Source organism: Leptosomus discolor, chromosome 1 (genome assembly GCF_034619465.1).
Source record: "Leptosomus discolor isolate bLepDis1 chromosome 1, bLepDis1.hap2, whole genome shotgun sequence".
NCBI classification, from domain to species: Eukaryota; Metazoa; Chordata; class Aves; order Leptosomiformes; family Leptosomidae; genus Leptosomus; species Leptosomus discolor.
Genome location: NC_141391.1, coordinates 158,075,322 through 158,091,037, shown reverse-complemented (window position 1 = coordinate 158,091,037; position 15,716 = coordinate 158,075,322). Strand labels below are relative to the sequence as shown.

Sequence of the window (15,716 nt, the reverse complement as noted above, 5' to 3'; positions counted from 1 at the left end):
CTACGTTTTTTCCCCCTTTTGACTGATACAGTAACTGTCTAGCATCTCAGGCTCTTCTCGCATGATGCAGCTGATGAAGACACGTCTCGCTTAGGAAGCTCTTGACCCACAGGTTGTTGCACGCTGGCAGAGTATCATGAGTTCTTTATCCTTCTTGTAGTCTGTCCTGGTCACCTGCTGCTGGAGATGAAACATCGGGTGAACTGGGCCTTTCATCCTACTCAATGACCCACCCTTTGGTTCTTGTGTTTCTAAGAACAAGAAGCCATAGCACACAGAAACAAACTGCACAGTGCTCAGCGCCTCAGGATCAAGGACAGAAATACCAGGTTTTAAGCATTTGAACCTTCCATTCAAAGAGCTGTGGACAATGTGGACACAGAGCTCAGACCACAGAGCTCACCACAAACCTCTGTCCAGGAACCGGTACAGTTGCCCACACAGTCATCCTAGTGACTGAAAATCAAATGAAGATAGGAAATTTCCAACCCAGATGAAAGTTGAGTGATGTGGGGTGATCCAGCTTGGTGCTATCCAGGCAGCCTAAGCCACGGATAACCAGCAGCTCCCAAAAAGAAGCATTTGTGGCCTGAGGTGACTGAGGACGTATAAACACTGTCTGCAAGGCAAGAGCTGCTCACTTTCTTCCTTTCACTTGGTGGGAAGGAGGGGAGAAAAAAGCGAAAGTAATAAAAGAAATGGGTCATTTCAGAATGACTGCTCCAAACCAGTCCAATACAATTTCATAACACAAAGACAACACAAGGTCCACAGCTCTGATTCACCAGGTTTAGCAAATCACTAGACATCCTGGCTCCAGCTACACCAAAAGCAGCCACCTAGAAATACGTCTCCGCAACAAAAAGAAATGTGTTTGAAAAGGCAAGTAAGAAACAGCAAACAGCATGACCTTTAGTGAAACAGTCATGTGGACTCATGAATTAAAGTCAGGCAATGTCAAAATAGAAACTGAAATAAACTCATCCTTGGATTTGGATCCTAATGGATACAGGACTGGATCTCTGTGCTCCTCTCAGCAGTCTAGGTAGTTAGATCAAAAAATGATGCAGCCTGTATTTAATGAGAATTAAATGTTAATCTTGACAACTAGAAGACAAATTCTAACTTCAAAGATGCAATTATTTGCTGTTCCTTTAACGTTTGGTCTATTTTGGTTTGCAATTTCTTGTAATTCAGTAGCACATTCATTGTACCAAACAGATCAGTGTTAAACACTAAAGTGTGCAAGTCTCAAGTATGATGTTGCCCACTTCTGAACTTCTGGTACTCCAGCTCATGGGCTGGTCCACAATTATCTGTTATTTTTGTAACAGCTGGGCTGCACATAGTGATGCAAATTACAAGACACAGTTGCATATGTTGTCTTCTAAGAATATGTCTTGCAAATATTTGTTTACCCATATTCCTAAATTCCTTGGTTTCATATAAAAAACAAACAAAACCCCTCAAAAAAACCAAAACAAATGATCCCACAAGATACAATGCAAGCTTATATCACATTCCTACAAGGCTCTTCAGCTGTGTTCTGTTACATCCAGGTTTTCTCCTTTGCTGTGTATATTGAATCCTCTTTCTCCTTCCATTTACAACTATGTGCGAAGGAAAATTGTTCTGCTTAATACAGATCCAAAATAGCTTTTTAATAAAGAAAATTTAAAAGAAATTTAATAAAGAAAAATTTAAAAGACCTTTTCATTAAAGAAATGGTCTATTTCAGCCCTCACAGTTTGCCGCAGGTACCTCTGCACCTTATTACTAAACCTCCACTTGAAAATGAAAGGAAAAAGCCCAGATAACAGGGTCTCAAGACATGCTGTACACTGCCTGCCATATATGCGGAGATCACAGCCTGGAAATCCACTTACTCAGTGTAAATCCAGTTCAGTTATATTGACTTTTCTTTCCCTCACAGTATATTAGTGTTCATGAAAAATCCTGCAGTGAAAGCCCTAGAGAAGAAATCTTTTGTCCACAGACAAATGCACTTCCCACATTCTGCTCTATTACAACAGGCAAAAGAGCAAAATCATTGTTCCTACTTGTACAATAATCACAAGGCCAGACACTCAACTAAGACATAAATAACGCATGGGCTTTGTCATGGACGCTTTCTCTAGCCCTAATTCAGTGCTATCTCCACCCATTTATCCTCTGCTTCTCCACCAAACATAAGAACAATTATGATCAGTCCACTGAAAAAGTGACTGCAATTCTAACATTCAGTTCCTACAAGCCACCAGACCACCCTTTCAGTCACCTCCGGATCATTACTACACTGGAATTCACTCAAGCCAAATCCTTCTTTTTGTCCCTTCCCTTCCCTCAATCATTTACCAAGCCAAAGAGATTCCAGAGCCAAATGATGGCATCCGCAAACAACTCAAACAACTCCATAGAAGGAAGCAAAACAGCACAGGATCAGAGAGGCTGTGATATGTCAACATAGTAAATACCCCCAGTCAAATTCTCAGCTGGTGTAAATCAACGTGTCTCCATCTGGTTTTATGAGGGCAGTGCAACCTGATGCTGAACACACAGTAGAAAAACCTTGTTAATGTTAAACTACAGCATTTTAAATCTGAGAGAGTATGGACCCTCTCTGGCACCTATTTCAATCGATGGCCTAACTCTCATCTCCCCTGATAGGGAACAGCCGGGAGCATCCTCCATGCAAGGACGTATGGGCCCTTAACACCATCTCAAAGCAGGGAGCCCTATACAGCCTCTTCCCTTGCCCACCACTCTCAGGGGTCCTGGAGATATTCCCAGGAACAGCAGTAGGAGCAGTTGTGGTTGCACAATGTTGCCTACGTGAGGAAACCTGGAGCACATGAAAAACACAGGGCATTCTATAGCAGAGGATGGTGAGCCATAGGTGGGTTCTCCTGTTATACTAGATCCTGAAAAAAAATATGCACACAGACACATTAAATATTTAAAGTTTTCTACCCTTAAAAAACCACAACTGCACCTAACTTGTAGTAATCCAAAGCCATAGCTGCAGGGCACCTTTCAGCGGCCTAAGCCTGGTGTTTGAATTATACAGATTCCTTTGAACTACAAGGAGAACTACAAATACGTGCTCGATCAGCTCCACCATTCCTCTTAGGCAGCTAAACTGAATGCCAGAGTTCCCATGACAGCACACACGGTCATTGGCATCTGGAAGAAAAACACGGGTTCATCACACCACGAGTCCAACAGGTTGTGATGGTCAAGGGTTAAAGATCTAACCAATGTTTCCAGTTATCTAGATCCGTAAGAGATTTTGGCCAAAAATGTCTTCTTGTGTATTTATTATGTATTGACTTCTGACTTGACTTTAGAGATGGCTGATCACAATTGCTTCAGCAAGAAACGGGAAAGAAAGGTTAGGGGTCTGACCTCCATTTCCTCCAGCCTCAACTACTGGTGAATTCTTGAGGACAAGAATGCTACTGCCAAAATACAGACCAGTCTAATCTGCTACCTAAGAGACAGGCATCTATTTGGGCAAAAGTGAAAAAAGAAAGATGACCCACGTATTTGAAGAAACATTCTAGGGTTCAGCTCCAGTCTGTTGTCTCCTATGGCAGCCTCTACTCACTGCCTTTTCTTGTTACCGTTTTCCCAAAATGCATGCACTTGCTTGCCTAACATTGCCAAAAGGAAAGAAACATCAACTAAGGACAAAGAAAGAAATAAAAACTAAAAGCTTGATAAGAACAGATGTCAGTGAGCTGATGGAAACACATTGGTGTAAAAAACGTCATCTGCTTAGTTCAGTGCCGGCTGCAAGAACTGCCGTGCTTCCTCAAACATCAACTTTCCTGGCTGGCTCGTAGGCGAGCCCGGAAAGGAATGCTAATGGCTTGCTTGGTCAGGGTGTGAAGAAAGGAAGGAGAAGCAGTGAAGGAGCTGCCAGCTGCATCCTCTGCTTCAGGAAGCTCAGGAAATGTTTTCAGTTGACCAAGCTTGCAAGGGCTCTGGGATTATGGCCCTTCAATGGATAGAGATGTTTCTTTCTGACGGGATGGCCTTTACCGACGTTACAGGGCAAGGAGGTTTTGACTGACATACAGCAGACCCCAGAGAGACTACTAAGCCAGTCTCTTTTCCCTTACCTGCCCTTCCTGAGCATCTGCAGAGAGTCTTTAAATTTAACCTGCAAATGACAATATTTCTTCTTTCTAGCAGTGGATTGTTCCTCTTCAGGGCTTTTACATCCACTTTCCATTTACCCCATGTTAACTCCCAGTTAAAGGCCAGTATATTAGTATGATAAACTCATGTTCCCAGCCATGCACAGAATTCAAATTACACATTCAAACACGCACAGAAAGTCAGCCTATGTTCATAAAAACACAACACTATGAAACAAATGGAGCTTTACTGCACTGCATAACAGATATCACATATCTTTGGTTGTTGTCAATTCTTCACATAAATACTTTAAATCACTTAGACTTCATTTTGCACACTATATAGTGAGTCTCTTCATAATCAAATAGTATTTAAAACATTTACTGCCTCATTAAATCTAACAAGTTAGATTTATTGGGATAGTCACTTTCCTTAATAGCCAATTTAGTAAAACTCAATGTATTCATTGACGGATAAATATATAATAGGCGGTTGTTAAACTTTAATAAATATGTTTAATAGTCAGCTGGCATTTTCTTTCAATGGCAGCACTTCCTCTCAGCTGCCAACAGGAAATGCTGCTCCTGAATGTGCCAATTCAGCCCACGTGTAGGGAATAAATTGATCTAGAGGAGCGAACGGGAGCACAAATTTCAGGTAGATTTCCTGTGCTGCTTCTCACAAGAAGAACTCTAGCTGAGATTATCTTAAGCTCCCATCAAGACCGTCAGGTGTTAAATAGCACACAGTGTAAGGAAAAGTATGAGCTACTGTGTTTGTCTAGACTCCATACAAGCAATAAGTCAGGACACAAAGGGCAGCTGGCTACCTGAAAGCCATATAAATGACATTCATGCATTATTATTGCAATTTACAGTCTTACCGCACTCCTTGTTTCATGTTTATCATGTCTCATTCTCTCACCCCACTCTGCCACTTTGTGTGTTGATCGACAGACTAAATTACGATGTCTTGGCTTGTAGCTAGGAAATCTGAAATGTACTCTTGTAAGGATTTTAGGTATCTAAGAAAAAAATTTAGAGGAGTTCACATCATTAAGCAACTAAAAACCTTCAAAAATCAGGCCCTTAGCTCGAATTGTAGAACTTTATGGCTAAATTCTGCAGATCTGAGGATCAGTTCTCCAAGCTGAGAAAAACCGGACCAAAATACCTTCAGGAGAGACTCTATTTGTATGCTGGGCTGGGAAGTTTGATTATAGCCACAAGACACTCACCTGGGTGGGATTATACAGTTCCTGAAGTGGGCTCCTGGATCCTTTCCGGCAGCAAATGTCCATTCCGAATGGATTTCTACGCATTACTGCAAGGGGAAATTAAAATTAATACAGGTTAGCAACATTGGTTAGCAGTAACCTATTGCAATACCGACAGCAAGAAGAGATTTTCTGACAAATCAGGGGATTCTAGACATTGTTGTGTCTTAATTCCTGATTTTACTTTCCCTAGAAATTGTTTGAGAGCTAAATGCTTTCTCTATTGTGGAAGTTACTAAACCCAAAAAGCTCTCTGGTTCCCCTCTTATAAAAAACATTATCCAACAACTTCCAGCTTGGGTGCACAAAAATTCAAGCACAGGGACCAAACTGACACAATTTTCATCAGTACTAGGTACCTGCTTCTCTGATCATCAGGGAGGAGTCGGAAGGATTCCTATAATCAGCATCTCTGAGAGGCAACGTTTGAGCCTCCCTCAGCCTAAATACAGAATTACACAGGATCCTAATACTAAACCATCTGACTTTAAACCTTTTGGCCTAACTCTTCAGTTTCTCCTAGAACAGACACTTAGGAGTACACGATGCGCACACAGTCAATCATCGCTACACTTCTTGCTACAAACTATGTTTTGCTCTACATATTGCAACTGAAAATTTGACTCAGCCAAAAACCAACACATGCTATGTCATCCCACTTGGAGACCAGCTGGTTTTCAAACCAAAGGCTTTGTCAAAGGTCTGACTGAGGAGCATTTTGGATGATAGTTTCCGGGAAAGACCTTAATCTGAGCCCCAGGAACCACAGAGATCATCAGCTTCGAGTCAGACTTTTGTGGCCACAAAAGTCTATGTAAGAAGCCATTTGGCTCCAATCACCCTCTATAGTCATGAGGAAAACAAGAGCTTGCCTGTCCTAATCGCACATGGCCCACATCATCCTCTGTCCCAGCTTGCTCTGCTAGCTACGGAAGGAGCGTCAGGCAATCAGATGCATGCATCAGGCATCGCAGCAAGGGGAGATTTATCTTGTCGAGGTTTAATTAAGACACAACCAAAAGGAAAGATGATCCTGCTGGGAATCCAAAGGCATTAAGCAGGCAGGCATGCTCTTACAACTGCTTGCCATGTTTTGTAACCAGAAACTACTGAAGTGTCCTACAGCAACGGTTCTGAGCTGCACGGCTTGCAGACACAATATTGCAGGCTTCAAGCCAAGTGTCAGAGAACAGAGTCAAGTAATGTTTTAATACAGAGGGCCAATACGCAACCATAATTGATACATCAAGTAGTATGAAACACAGAAAATGGTATACAGTTCCAATTTGGAAACATAATAGATTCCTTCACTCCCTTCATATCTATTTTTCAGTAGAAGGTAATTATCTAATAATGTGCCGTGTCACTTTTCCCCTGAGCGAAGAGATTCCATGGGCCTCATGGCAGGAGTTGGACATATATGCTTGGTAAACAAACTGGCTGAATGTTTTGGTTTTCTTCACAATTAGGTTCGTAATGTTATTAGAGGCTATAATTTTAATTTACATGTTTAAATACCTGATTAACTTCAGAGCATTTTTAGTCATGCAACCCAGTATTGTGATTCCTTCATTTTTGTGCTAATGTGCCTTTTTAAAAGTTAACTCAGAAAGTGTTTAAAACAGTTAAAACTTTAAAAACATTTTCCATGAGTAATGACAGCTTCCAGTGTCTGGAAGTGGTTTTAGGAAGAATACACTGAAGTGAGGGTGTGAGACATCCAGCAGTCATTCTAAGTACAGAACTCCTGTCCATCCCATCCCCGTCTATCATCCCCATCCATACTCTTGCACCAGGAACTGTGTCTAGGGATGCTCTGAAAATCATTTTGTAGCCCCCTTACCATTACAAGAAATCTTTCCAAAATGGAGCCTTCCAGTCAACAGCAAACCACATTGTTTCCATTTAAAACACCAGAACAGGGGGAAAGGGAGAGGGGAATGTTTCAGGGTATCCAGGTCATTAGACTGTGATTAACCAGCATCCTGAAACACTGATGCTTTGTTCCAAAATGAAGAATAATTCCAGTGTGGTGTTCCCTAATTTATTACTTCACTTTTCATTTCCATTAAATACAGTAAACAGTAACATGCATAAATGTATCCCTTCCTGCTTCACTCAGCCAGCAGGTATCAACACAGCGATACTTTATATGCAGCAGTAACAGCCATAAAGATTAAATTATTTGCACAATGTGCAAGATTTGATTCCCAGATGTAAACAAACAAACAAAAAAAGCGCAAATGCATCCTCGGCAAAAGCTAAATGCTAATGTAAAACCTTAGTCACAGAAACCATTAAATCTTTTTTATGATTCACAATATTACTTAATTGCTTTGGTTTTGTTGGGGTTTTTTTTTCAATAAAGCCTTTAGAAGAAGACTGTGGAGTTAGCATAGCAACACAGCAGCTCAACACAGCACTCGGTTCCCTGTTTATCAGCGTTGGAAACAGCATGCCCTGATGCAGCTGTACAAGGCACCTCTGTGCACACCTAGAAAATACTTGTGCCTGGAATTTAACTGCAGCATCAAAATAAAGGGGAATACTCCTCTTTCATCAGCAGAAATCCCACTTGCACCTTTTCCAAATTGTCCTTGGGTGAATAACTATTAGGAATGTTTATACATAGTTCAAAACACTTGCTGGCATGCCTGTGGACAAACTCACCTCTCAGGGCTCCAGCAACCCATTTTCTACTGTCTCAGCTTCTCTGAGGCAGAGTTTCATTATGTGAATGACACGACCTTTTGGTCCTGAACCTCATCTACAGCAATCTGCAGTAAGAAAATTGTAATATGGGCGGTAACTGCAGCTATACTAATTTTAACAACACTTTCACTAAGACTCCGTCACACTGTTGTGGTAGTGAAAATTAAAAAATCAAGCCCTTTATCTTCTTATTAGCATAGTAAATATCTAAATTTACATTTTATGGCTTGGGCTGATCTCCATACATAAATACAGTTAATTATAATCTAATGATAAGTATTGCATATGCATGGCTCCAAGAACTGATTAAAAGATCACGTTCATGCACACTAAGTGTGTGACGCAGCTAACAGCAGCATTCAATGCCTTTAATGATTAAAGAGTAACATTAATACTGCAACTGCAGCAAAATCAGCAGTCCCCTGAATTTAGTCAGAACTGTCAGCAATTGAATGAATTGTTAGTTTGTTAATTAAATACAAGAGCTGTAAGAACATCTTTCTTTCATCTCCAGGAATGATTTGTCCAAAATGCAATCTTGGCTCATCTTGTTAAAATCTGTGGAATCACTAGTCATTAATTTAATAGCAAGTCTGAAAGACACGTTATCTACGCACCAAATTCCAGTTCCTCAAGAGAAAAAGATAAACAGCCCCACTGAATTGAAAGCTTATCAACATAATAATTATCTATATATACATAGAGAGAAGGAAACTACACGTCTAGGCTTTAAATTATCTCAGGACAGAAGTATCCACACACAACTTCTAGAAAACTCCATTCAGACCCACTAGTAGCAAAAGCAGGAACTTGACCTGTGAATTACAGTGCACTGCACACGAGAACACAGCTTGCCTCAGTCAAACCTTCTCCTAGCGCCTGTGCAGAAAAAAAGTCCAGAGGTTTTGCCACAGTCTTGATCCATTAAATGACTGCAAATTAAAGTGTAGATCCCTCAAATTAAAAACACCCTTTGGATAGGCTGTTCGGGAGCATACTGAGAGCTTGCAGGTCATCACCCAGGCCAGGCAGCCTTCAAACCTCCTGCTGCGGTCCAACAATCAAGGTGTTTACAAGCATCTCCTCCCCAGGTCCCCCAGGACAGAGGCAGGGTTACAAGTGACAGAGTAAATGCACATGGCAAGGCACCTACTAGATCTTGGCATCTACAAGAAGGGATGTCACCTCCAGGTTGCATCTAGCCAAAAATGCAAGACAACAATGCCTAGAATAACAGGCACAGGTGAGGAGGGGGAACGTGCAGGCAGGCAGGTATGGTATAACAACTTCATTTTTTGGTGCGACATTTCAGAGACTGAAGATTATTCACACTGAAACATGTGAATCAGGCTTAAGTTGTCAACTCTACTTGGCAGAACGCATTTATAATGCACTTGGTAACCTACAAAGACCCTGTCCCAGAATGGGAGACCTAGTATTCCCACAGGATGAACAAAGACAGGAGAAAATACTAAAACTAAGACGCCAAATCAATGCCATTTCTGCCTCTCACCATCGGGAGCTAGAGACAAACTGAGAAAGGGAACGTGGTGGCACTTCTCTTGGGAGACTACTGGCCTGAAAAGGTATGTGAACACTGGGACTATCTAGACAGAAGAGAAAAGGGGTGGGGGGGGTGGGGGGGTGTTTGTGTGTGGAATCATGGGAACCAAGACTCTTGGAGACTTAAAACCATAAAGGTCACCTTCTCACAAAGTGTCAGAAGGGCAAATGAAACCATTTCTCACAAGCCTGTGTGGGATCAAGTCAGAGAGGAGACTCTGCCGGAAGACAGACACAAAATTATTGTCACTTCCACTGGACTTACAGAGACAAACAAGTCACATTTCAAACACTGGGTGCATGCATTCAGCAGCCACTGATATCACTACCATCCTACAATACTGTAAATATCAGAGGCTCCCATTTCCAAGAATTCTGTAGAACAAAGTTCCCCAACTGCTATTTAGCAACTGTTTTTCTACTTGGTAACATTTAATTTACATTGCTTGGACTATGCTAATTACTGGCATGATAACAAAAAACAAATGTAAAAACTTTACCTCTGTTCACTGCCTCTTAAATTAACTGTCTCATATTACAAATATTTGAGAAAAAGTTCTGAGGACATACTAATATTTAACTTTTCATTACACTTGTCTAAAGTACAAAGACAAAATTCCCTAATACAGCATTGCTCAAAGCTGACACACATAATTCATTCCACCTGTTTGGGATACAAGTTGTCTCACTGAGGAGAAAGTCTGCATCGGCAGCAGTACGGTGAGACTCTGGTTGACACGGGATCCTGTACTTGTTTTAATGAAAAAAGTCAAATATATTCCTTTTTTTGGTCTGATTTCTGTATGAAAGGCTGAAAACTAACAGCAGTCTGCTTGCTTCTTTTGGATGAAGTACACTGCTTTCCAGCTAACACTGCTGTACAACCACTCCTAATTTCAGGCCAGGGTTAATGCTTTCCATGGAGCATTTTATTGTCAGCAAAGAGCAGGTACATAACCTAGTACCTTCTCCTACAGCTGTAAACAATTGGGTTAGGGCTGAACATTCACCTAAACATTCCCTATCCAACCTAGACAGAAAAATTAGTGCCCAGGCAATATAGCAGCATCAAAACAATTACTTACATCTTTGGTGTCTCTAGCCATATTTAAATAAAGTACTGCCCTCAAACTTCCTGAATTTTTAAATCAAAGCAAGAATAATTAATCATACCCATACTAAAAGTTTAGAGATTCTCTTCAGCTGAAGATTTGGACACAGTTTGCTTTCCAAACTCTTGCGCAGTCTTCTGCTATGATCCCCAAGCAGCACAGAAAATCACTTCTATTGCGTATACAGGATAAAGCATTGGAAATACACATTCAAATCCTACACTAAACACCTTCTCAGAGACACTGAGACATCCACAGCTCAATCATAAGCATATATCTGTAAATGATATTATAAAACTACTGCTTCATCTGCACTGGCAAGAATTATGCTCGGGGCAAACTGGTCACATCCAAATACAAACCAAACAAGGCACAGTCCAACAATATTTTGCATGTGCAACGCTCCTGAAGCATGAAAATACTCAGGGCAAAGTTGACGTGACCCTAGGAAGCAGCCCTCTTCCCCGAGTTCGTCAGAGGCTCTTGGACGGAATTTTTTGCAATTTGGAACATCCTGTCCACATACCTTTCAGACACTTAGCTAAAATCACGCTGAACAAGCTTGTCATTAGTAACCAGCTCATTCTGCTTCAGCAAAGTGAGCCTTACATAATAATTTACAACAATCTGCTCTGCAAGACTTCAGCCAAGTCCAAACTGCAGGCAAAATCGGAAACTCAGAGACAAAAAGACTATCTCATTTCAAACTTCATTAAAATTCCTATGCTCCCTTCTACAGACTAATCAGGCTAAGGACACCGAACGACATGAAAGGGTTAATTTTTAATCAGCAACCAGGAGCATGAGGAGTGAATGCAAATGCCATCACCCAGCACTGGCTCCAGAGCCTGAGTAAGGAGACTTTTAGATAGCTTTGCCGCAATGATTTACGAACACTAATCCTTCAGCAGGCTTCACAAAGATCGACGGATTGATAGCAACATCTTGTGACATCTGGGGCCTTGTGCTTTGCTGCAACCAGCTCAGGATTTTAGACTAAATTATTGGCCCTTCATCTGGAGACCACAGGTACAAGGATTTATGACTAAACTCTTGTCTGGCCTCTTTCGTTTTATTAAGGCAAAACTGCAGCTTTCTTTGCTGGAGCTTAGGAGACGTATTTTTAGAAAGCAAAAATCAGATTAGGTATTGTACATGAGCACGCCAAAGTCTTAAATGCAGAGGACGACATAATTCTTGTTCTCTACATCAACGGAGAACCACATTTTGCCTTACACCAGACAGTAGCTACAAACACAGGGTTTTACTCAGCGTGAGAAACAAGCAAAAATCTGTGACTAGAGCACTTCACCCCATGTAAAACCACTGTGCTTCACGGCAAACCAGAGATCTTACTGAGCTGAGTGCTCTATGTACAATACCAAAGAAACAATCCCAAAAGCTTCATGTTTTAGAGCTCCACCTGAGGAACAGGGATGCTATATTTTAGTTTAGCAATATTGGTTCATTGATTCAACATGTCCACCCTCCCCTGATGTTTCCACTCCCACTCATGTACCAGAGGTCACACCTTAGTGAAATGATTACAGCTGAGACGAGCAGCAGAACCAGTAGTTATGGGATCAGGGACCAGCAAAGTAACAGTCCTCAGTTCACAGATCAGAAAAATAGAGCCAAAGAGGCTAAAAACTTCCACACAGCAAATTAATTGCTACAGACCGAATTCATTTTAGGAAGCGTGATGTCTCTTCTAAGCTACTCATTTAAGGTCCTACAATTATCAGAGAGCCGCAGCTGCAGAGATGGGTTGCCCCCATGTGCCTCTGGAAGTGGCTCCCCTTCTTTCCACTGACCAGCAACCCTACATGGGTTGATGGTTGAAGTTACTTGAAATAAATCCTGGCACAGCAAGGAAATTAATCTTAACATTTGTTTCTAAGCTCTAATCACTAATTACAAAGGTTGTAAATGCCCTCCAAAGAATAGAGAGACATTTAATTACTTTTTGCTTTAGACAGATTTCCAGAAATAAATTTGTATTTTATCCTGTTTGTTCTCAGATTAGCAGGGGGATGGGTTTAATTGGGCACAGTGGGGAAGTTAATATCCTTGGGTGAAATTATGCAGAGGCTTAGATCCTTGGCCACCCTACGGACATTGCATGTGGCATAAATTAGCACAACATCTTTCCTGTTAATGAACAATGAGCAACTTTTTTCCAGTAATTTTTAAAAAATGTTAATCCATATGGAATTTCTTTAGAAGTCTCAAGACATTATCCACAAACCTAAATCAAGATACTTTCCCATAGGCTTTACTTCTCACACGAGGAAAGGTCTGTTTTATCTCTGTCACACGCAGCCATACACTGTTTTTAACGCAGCAAGTTTTCATGGGTGCAAGTTACAAACTGTATTAGTCTTGGTCAGAACTTTTCTGATACAACCTTGCTTTCTCTGGCATCACAGTATTTCACAGGTCAGTTCTGGATGGACAGCTGACCACCTCAGCTGCCTGCTCACCTCTGTGTATGCCCTGATTTACGCCATCCATTAGCAAAGCCAGATGTCCCAAAATGTTGATCAAAATGGCCTACTTCTTTACCCTTAGAACTATTTCAAGTCTTCATAAATAAAAAATTATCTTTTTTTTACCATCCATATCAACTTACAAAGTTTGTTTCCCTTATTTTTTTTTTTTTTGTCTCAAATGCAACTTTTTACAAAGTAAGTAAGAAACTAAGGAATTGTGACCAACTTTAACAGTATGTATTTCACAAACAAACATGTATTATGAATTTGCATGAAGGAACACTGTGGATCCAGTATATCAAAATGCAAAGAAAAACTCTCTTTCTGGACATCACACTATTTTTCCACTACAAGTTTGCCATGTGTTTTGCACAATGAAACTACAATAATCTGGGAAGAGTGGAAAATTTCTAGTGAAGCTTACAGGTTTTCAAACATGCCTCCTTCCAATTTCTAGATACGCACTGTAATAACATCAGCAGGCACATCTGCTGCTGGGTTCTTTTTACAGCAAAGAGCTGAATGTTCTACTCTGTTCTTCTTATCAGCCTAGTTTTCAAGCCTGTAGATAGTTGGCTATATCCCATCTCTCTGATGCAAGTTCAAACAAAAACTGTGTAAATGTAGGTCCAGAGAAAAAAAACCCTACATTTGCATTGTCCTAAAAAATGAGAAGCTAGATTTCTTTTTCTATATTTCTCACTATTTCCATTACACTGTCAGTACCAGTCTACTTAACAAACATGATGTATAAGCTCACTTAAAAAAAAAGAGGGAGAGAAAAACCTTTAAAGGAGGAAGGTTTCTTCAGAAAGCTGTAATTTTAAAAGCATTTATCTTGAATCACAGTCAAAATGAGAATGACGGCTGCTGCAGCTGCAGTCTATTTAAGCTACTGTTTCTTTGCTATTCTTCAACAGATGTGCATTGAAGATGAAAGACAAAATCATATTTGCTATGGATATACTCAAATGCACAGCAAGTCTTCTCACAAGCCAAGCAGAACAGAAAATAGAGCTGCAGCAGTCATTTTAACCAGGAGCAATGAAAGGCTCAAACTTTCGGTCTCTGAACTTCAGGCAGAATTATTGCACATACACATATGCACACCTGACCTGACACAAACAGAAACCAAGGAACACAAGTAATTTCTGTCCTAGTGACATGTCCAGATGGACCAAGATTTACCACCTCTGAAGCAGTGCCTCTGATATTTTTAGGGAGCTCACATCCTCCTGATACTTAACTGTGATTTATGAACAATAATTTCTTTACAAAAAAGAAGCACTAAACAATTTGATAAGCGGGAAAGAAAGTATGAAATCCTGCAGTAATCACTTCCAGAGCAGTCATTCATTATGGCAAAGAGGATTACGACTGCAGCTTGTGGGATAAGCAGATGAGCTCTTACAAATTAAGGATGCTACTTCCTTGGCAATGCAAAGGCCAAATGCTGATATTAAAAGGAAAAAAGTACCACAAGTAGGAAAGGCCTGATTCTGCAATTTGCAAAATGTCCAGACTAATAATACACAGCCGGGCTTTACTGTCTTATTCCAAGAGTTTATTCTGTTTAATACTTCTAAACTCCAAGTAATCCCAAGGCACAGAGATGCAATCAGCTTCTTTGCAGGATCTTTTACTTTTCCAGCAGCTGGGTATCACCTCAGTTGACCGGGATCAGGGCAGGTCCAGGTCTGCAGAGCACTGCTGGGCCATGCCCAGCCCCATCAGGCCACAGAAGCTCTCCACCACTCCTGCCTTCTTCCAGCAGGATCCATACATCTGTATGCTGAGGCTGGGAAGCTGCTTTCACATGCTCTACTCTCTCTGTTAGCAACGAGCTGTACACAGATAATATTGCTTTCAGATGTAAGAATCCTCTCACGCAGCAGTTTTGAAATATTCCAAACCACAGATCCTTCAAAACATTTTACATATGAATAGGACATTGTCAGCTCCCTCAGACCCAGGCTGCACTTCACCACACAGAAGAGTAAAATACACATTAGCACTATAAAACTTCATCTCAATTAGCATAATCTGTATTTCCATTATAGAGCCCAGCTTTACAGCCAACCCCGGGTGAGGTGCTGAGAGCTCTGGATCTGTCTTTCTTTAAGGAGAAATTCCCAAAACACAAGAAAACCATTCAGAGGGGTGAATGAGCTTTTAGTGTCTGCTTATCTTTCAGTGGTTCTACTCCCTTCCTCTATCTCTTTCCATTGCTCCCATCATTTCAATGAGTTCAATTAAAACCTTCTGATGCATTTTGTCTACAGTGAGGAAACGCAGTCATGCCTCACATTCCCAAGTGGATAGGCCAAGCACACCAACTCCACCTCCTGAAGGCACATCCAAGAGGAAAAAGGAATGAATGAGGAAAGATCTTTCTGTGATTTTACTTTTCAATGAGAG

At 40.9% G+C, this 15,716-nt stretch overlaps 1 protein-coding gene across 3 annotated transcripts in view; it reads right to left on the bottom strand.

The window, feature by feature from the left end:
- Positions 1-15,716, bottom strand: part of CHST11 (carbohydrate sulfotransferase 11) — a 173,537-nt gene that overhangs the window by 89,023 nt on the left and 68,798 nt on the right. For 2 of the 3 annotated variants that reach the window (XM_086468323.1, XM_086468333.1), the window contains exon 2: positions 5,375-5,466. In XM_086468323.1, coding sequence (XP_086324449.1) covers positions 5,375-5,466 — 92 coding nt within the window. The remainder of the gene's footprint in view (positions 1-5,374; positions 5,467-15,716) is intronic. The other variant, XM_086468327.1, reaches the window with a different exon arrangement.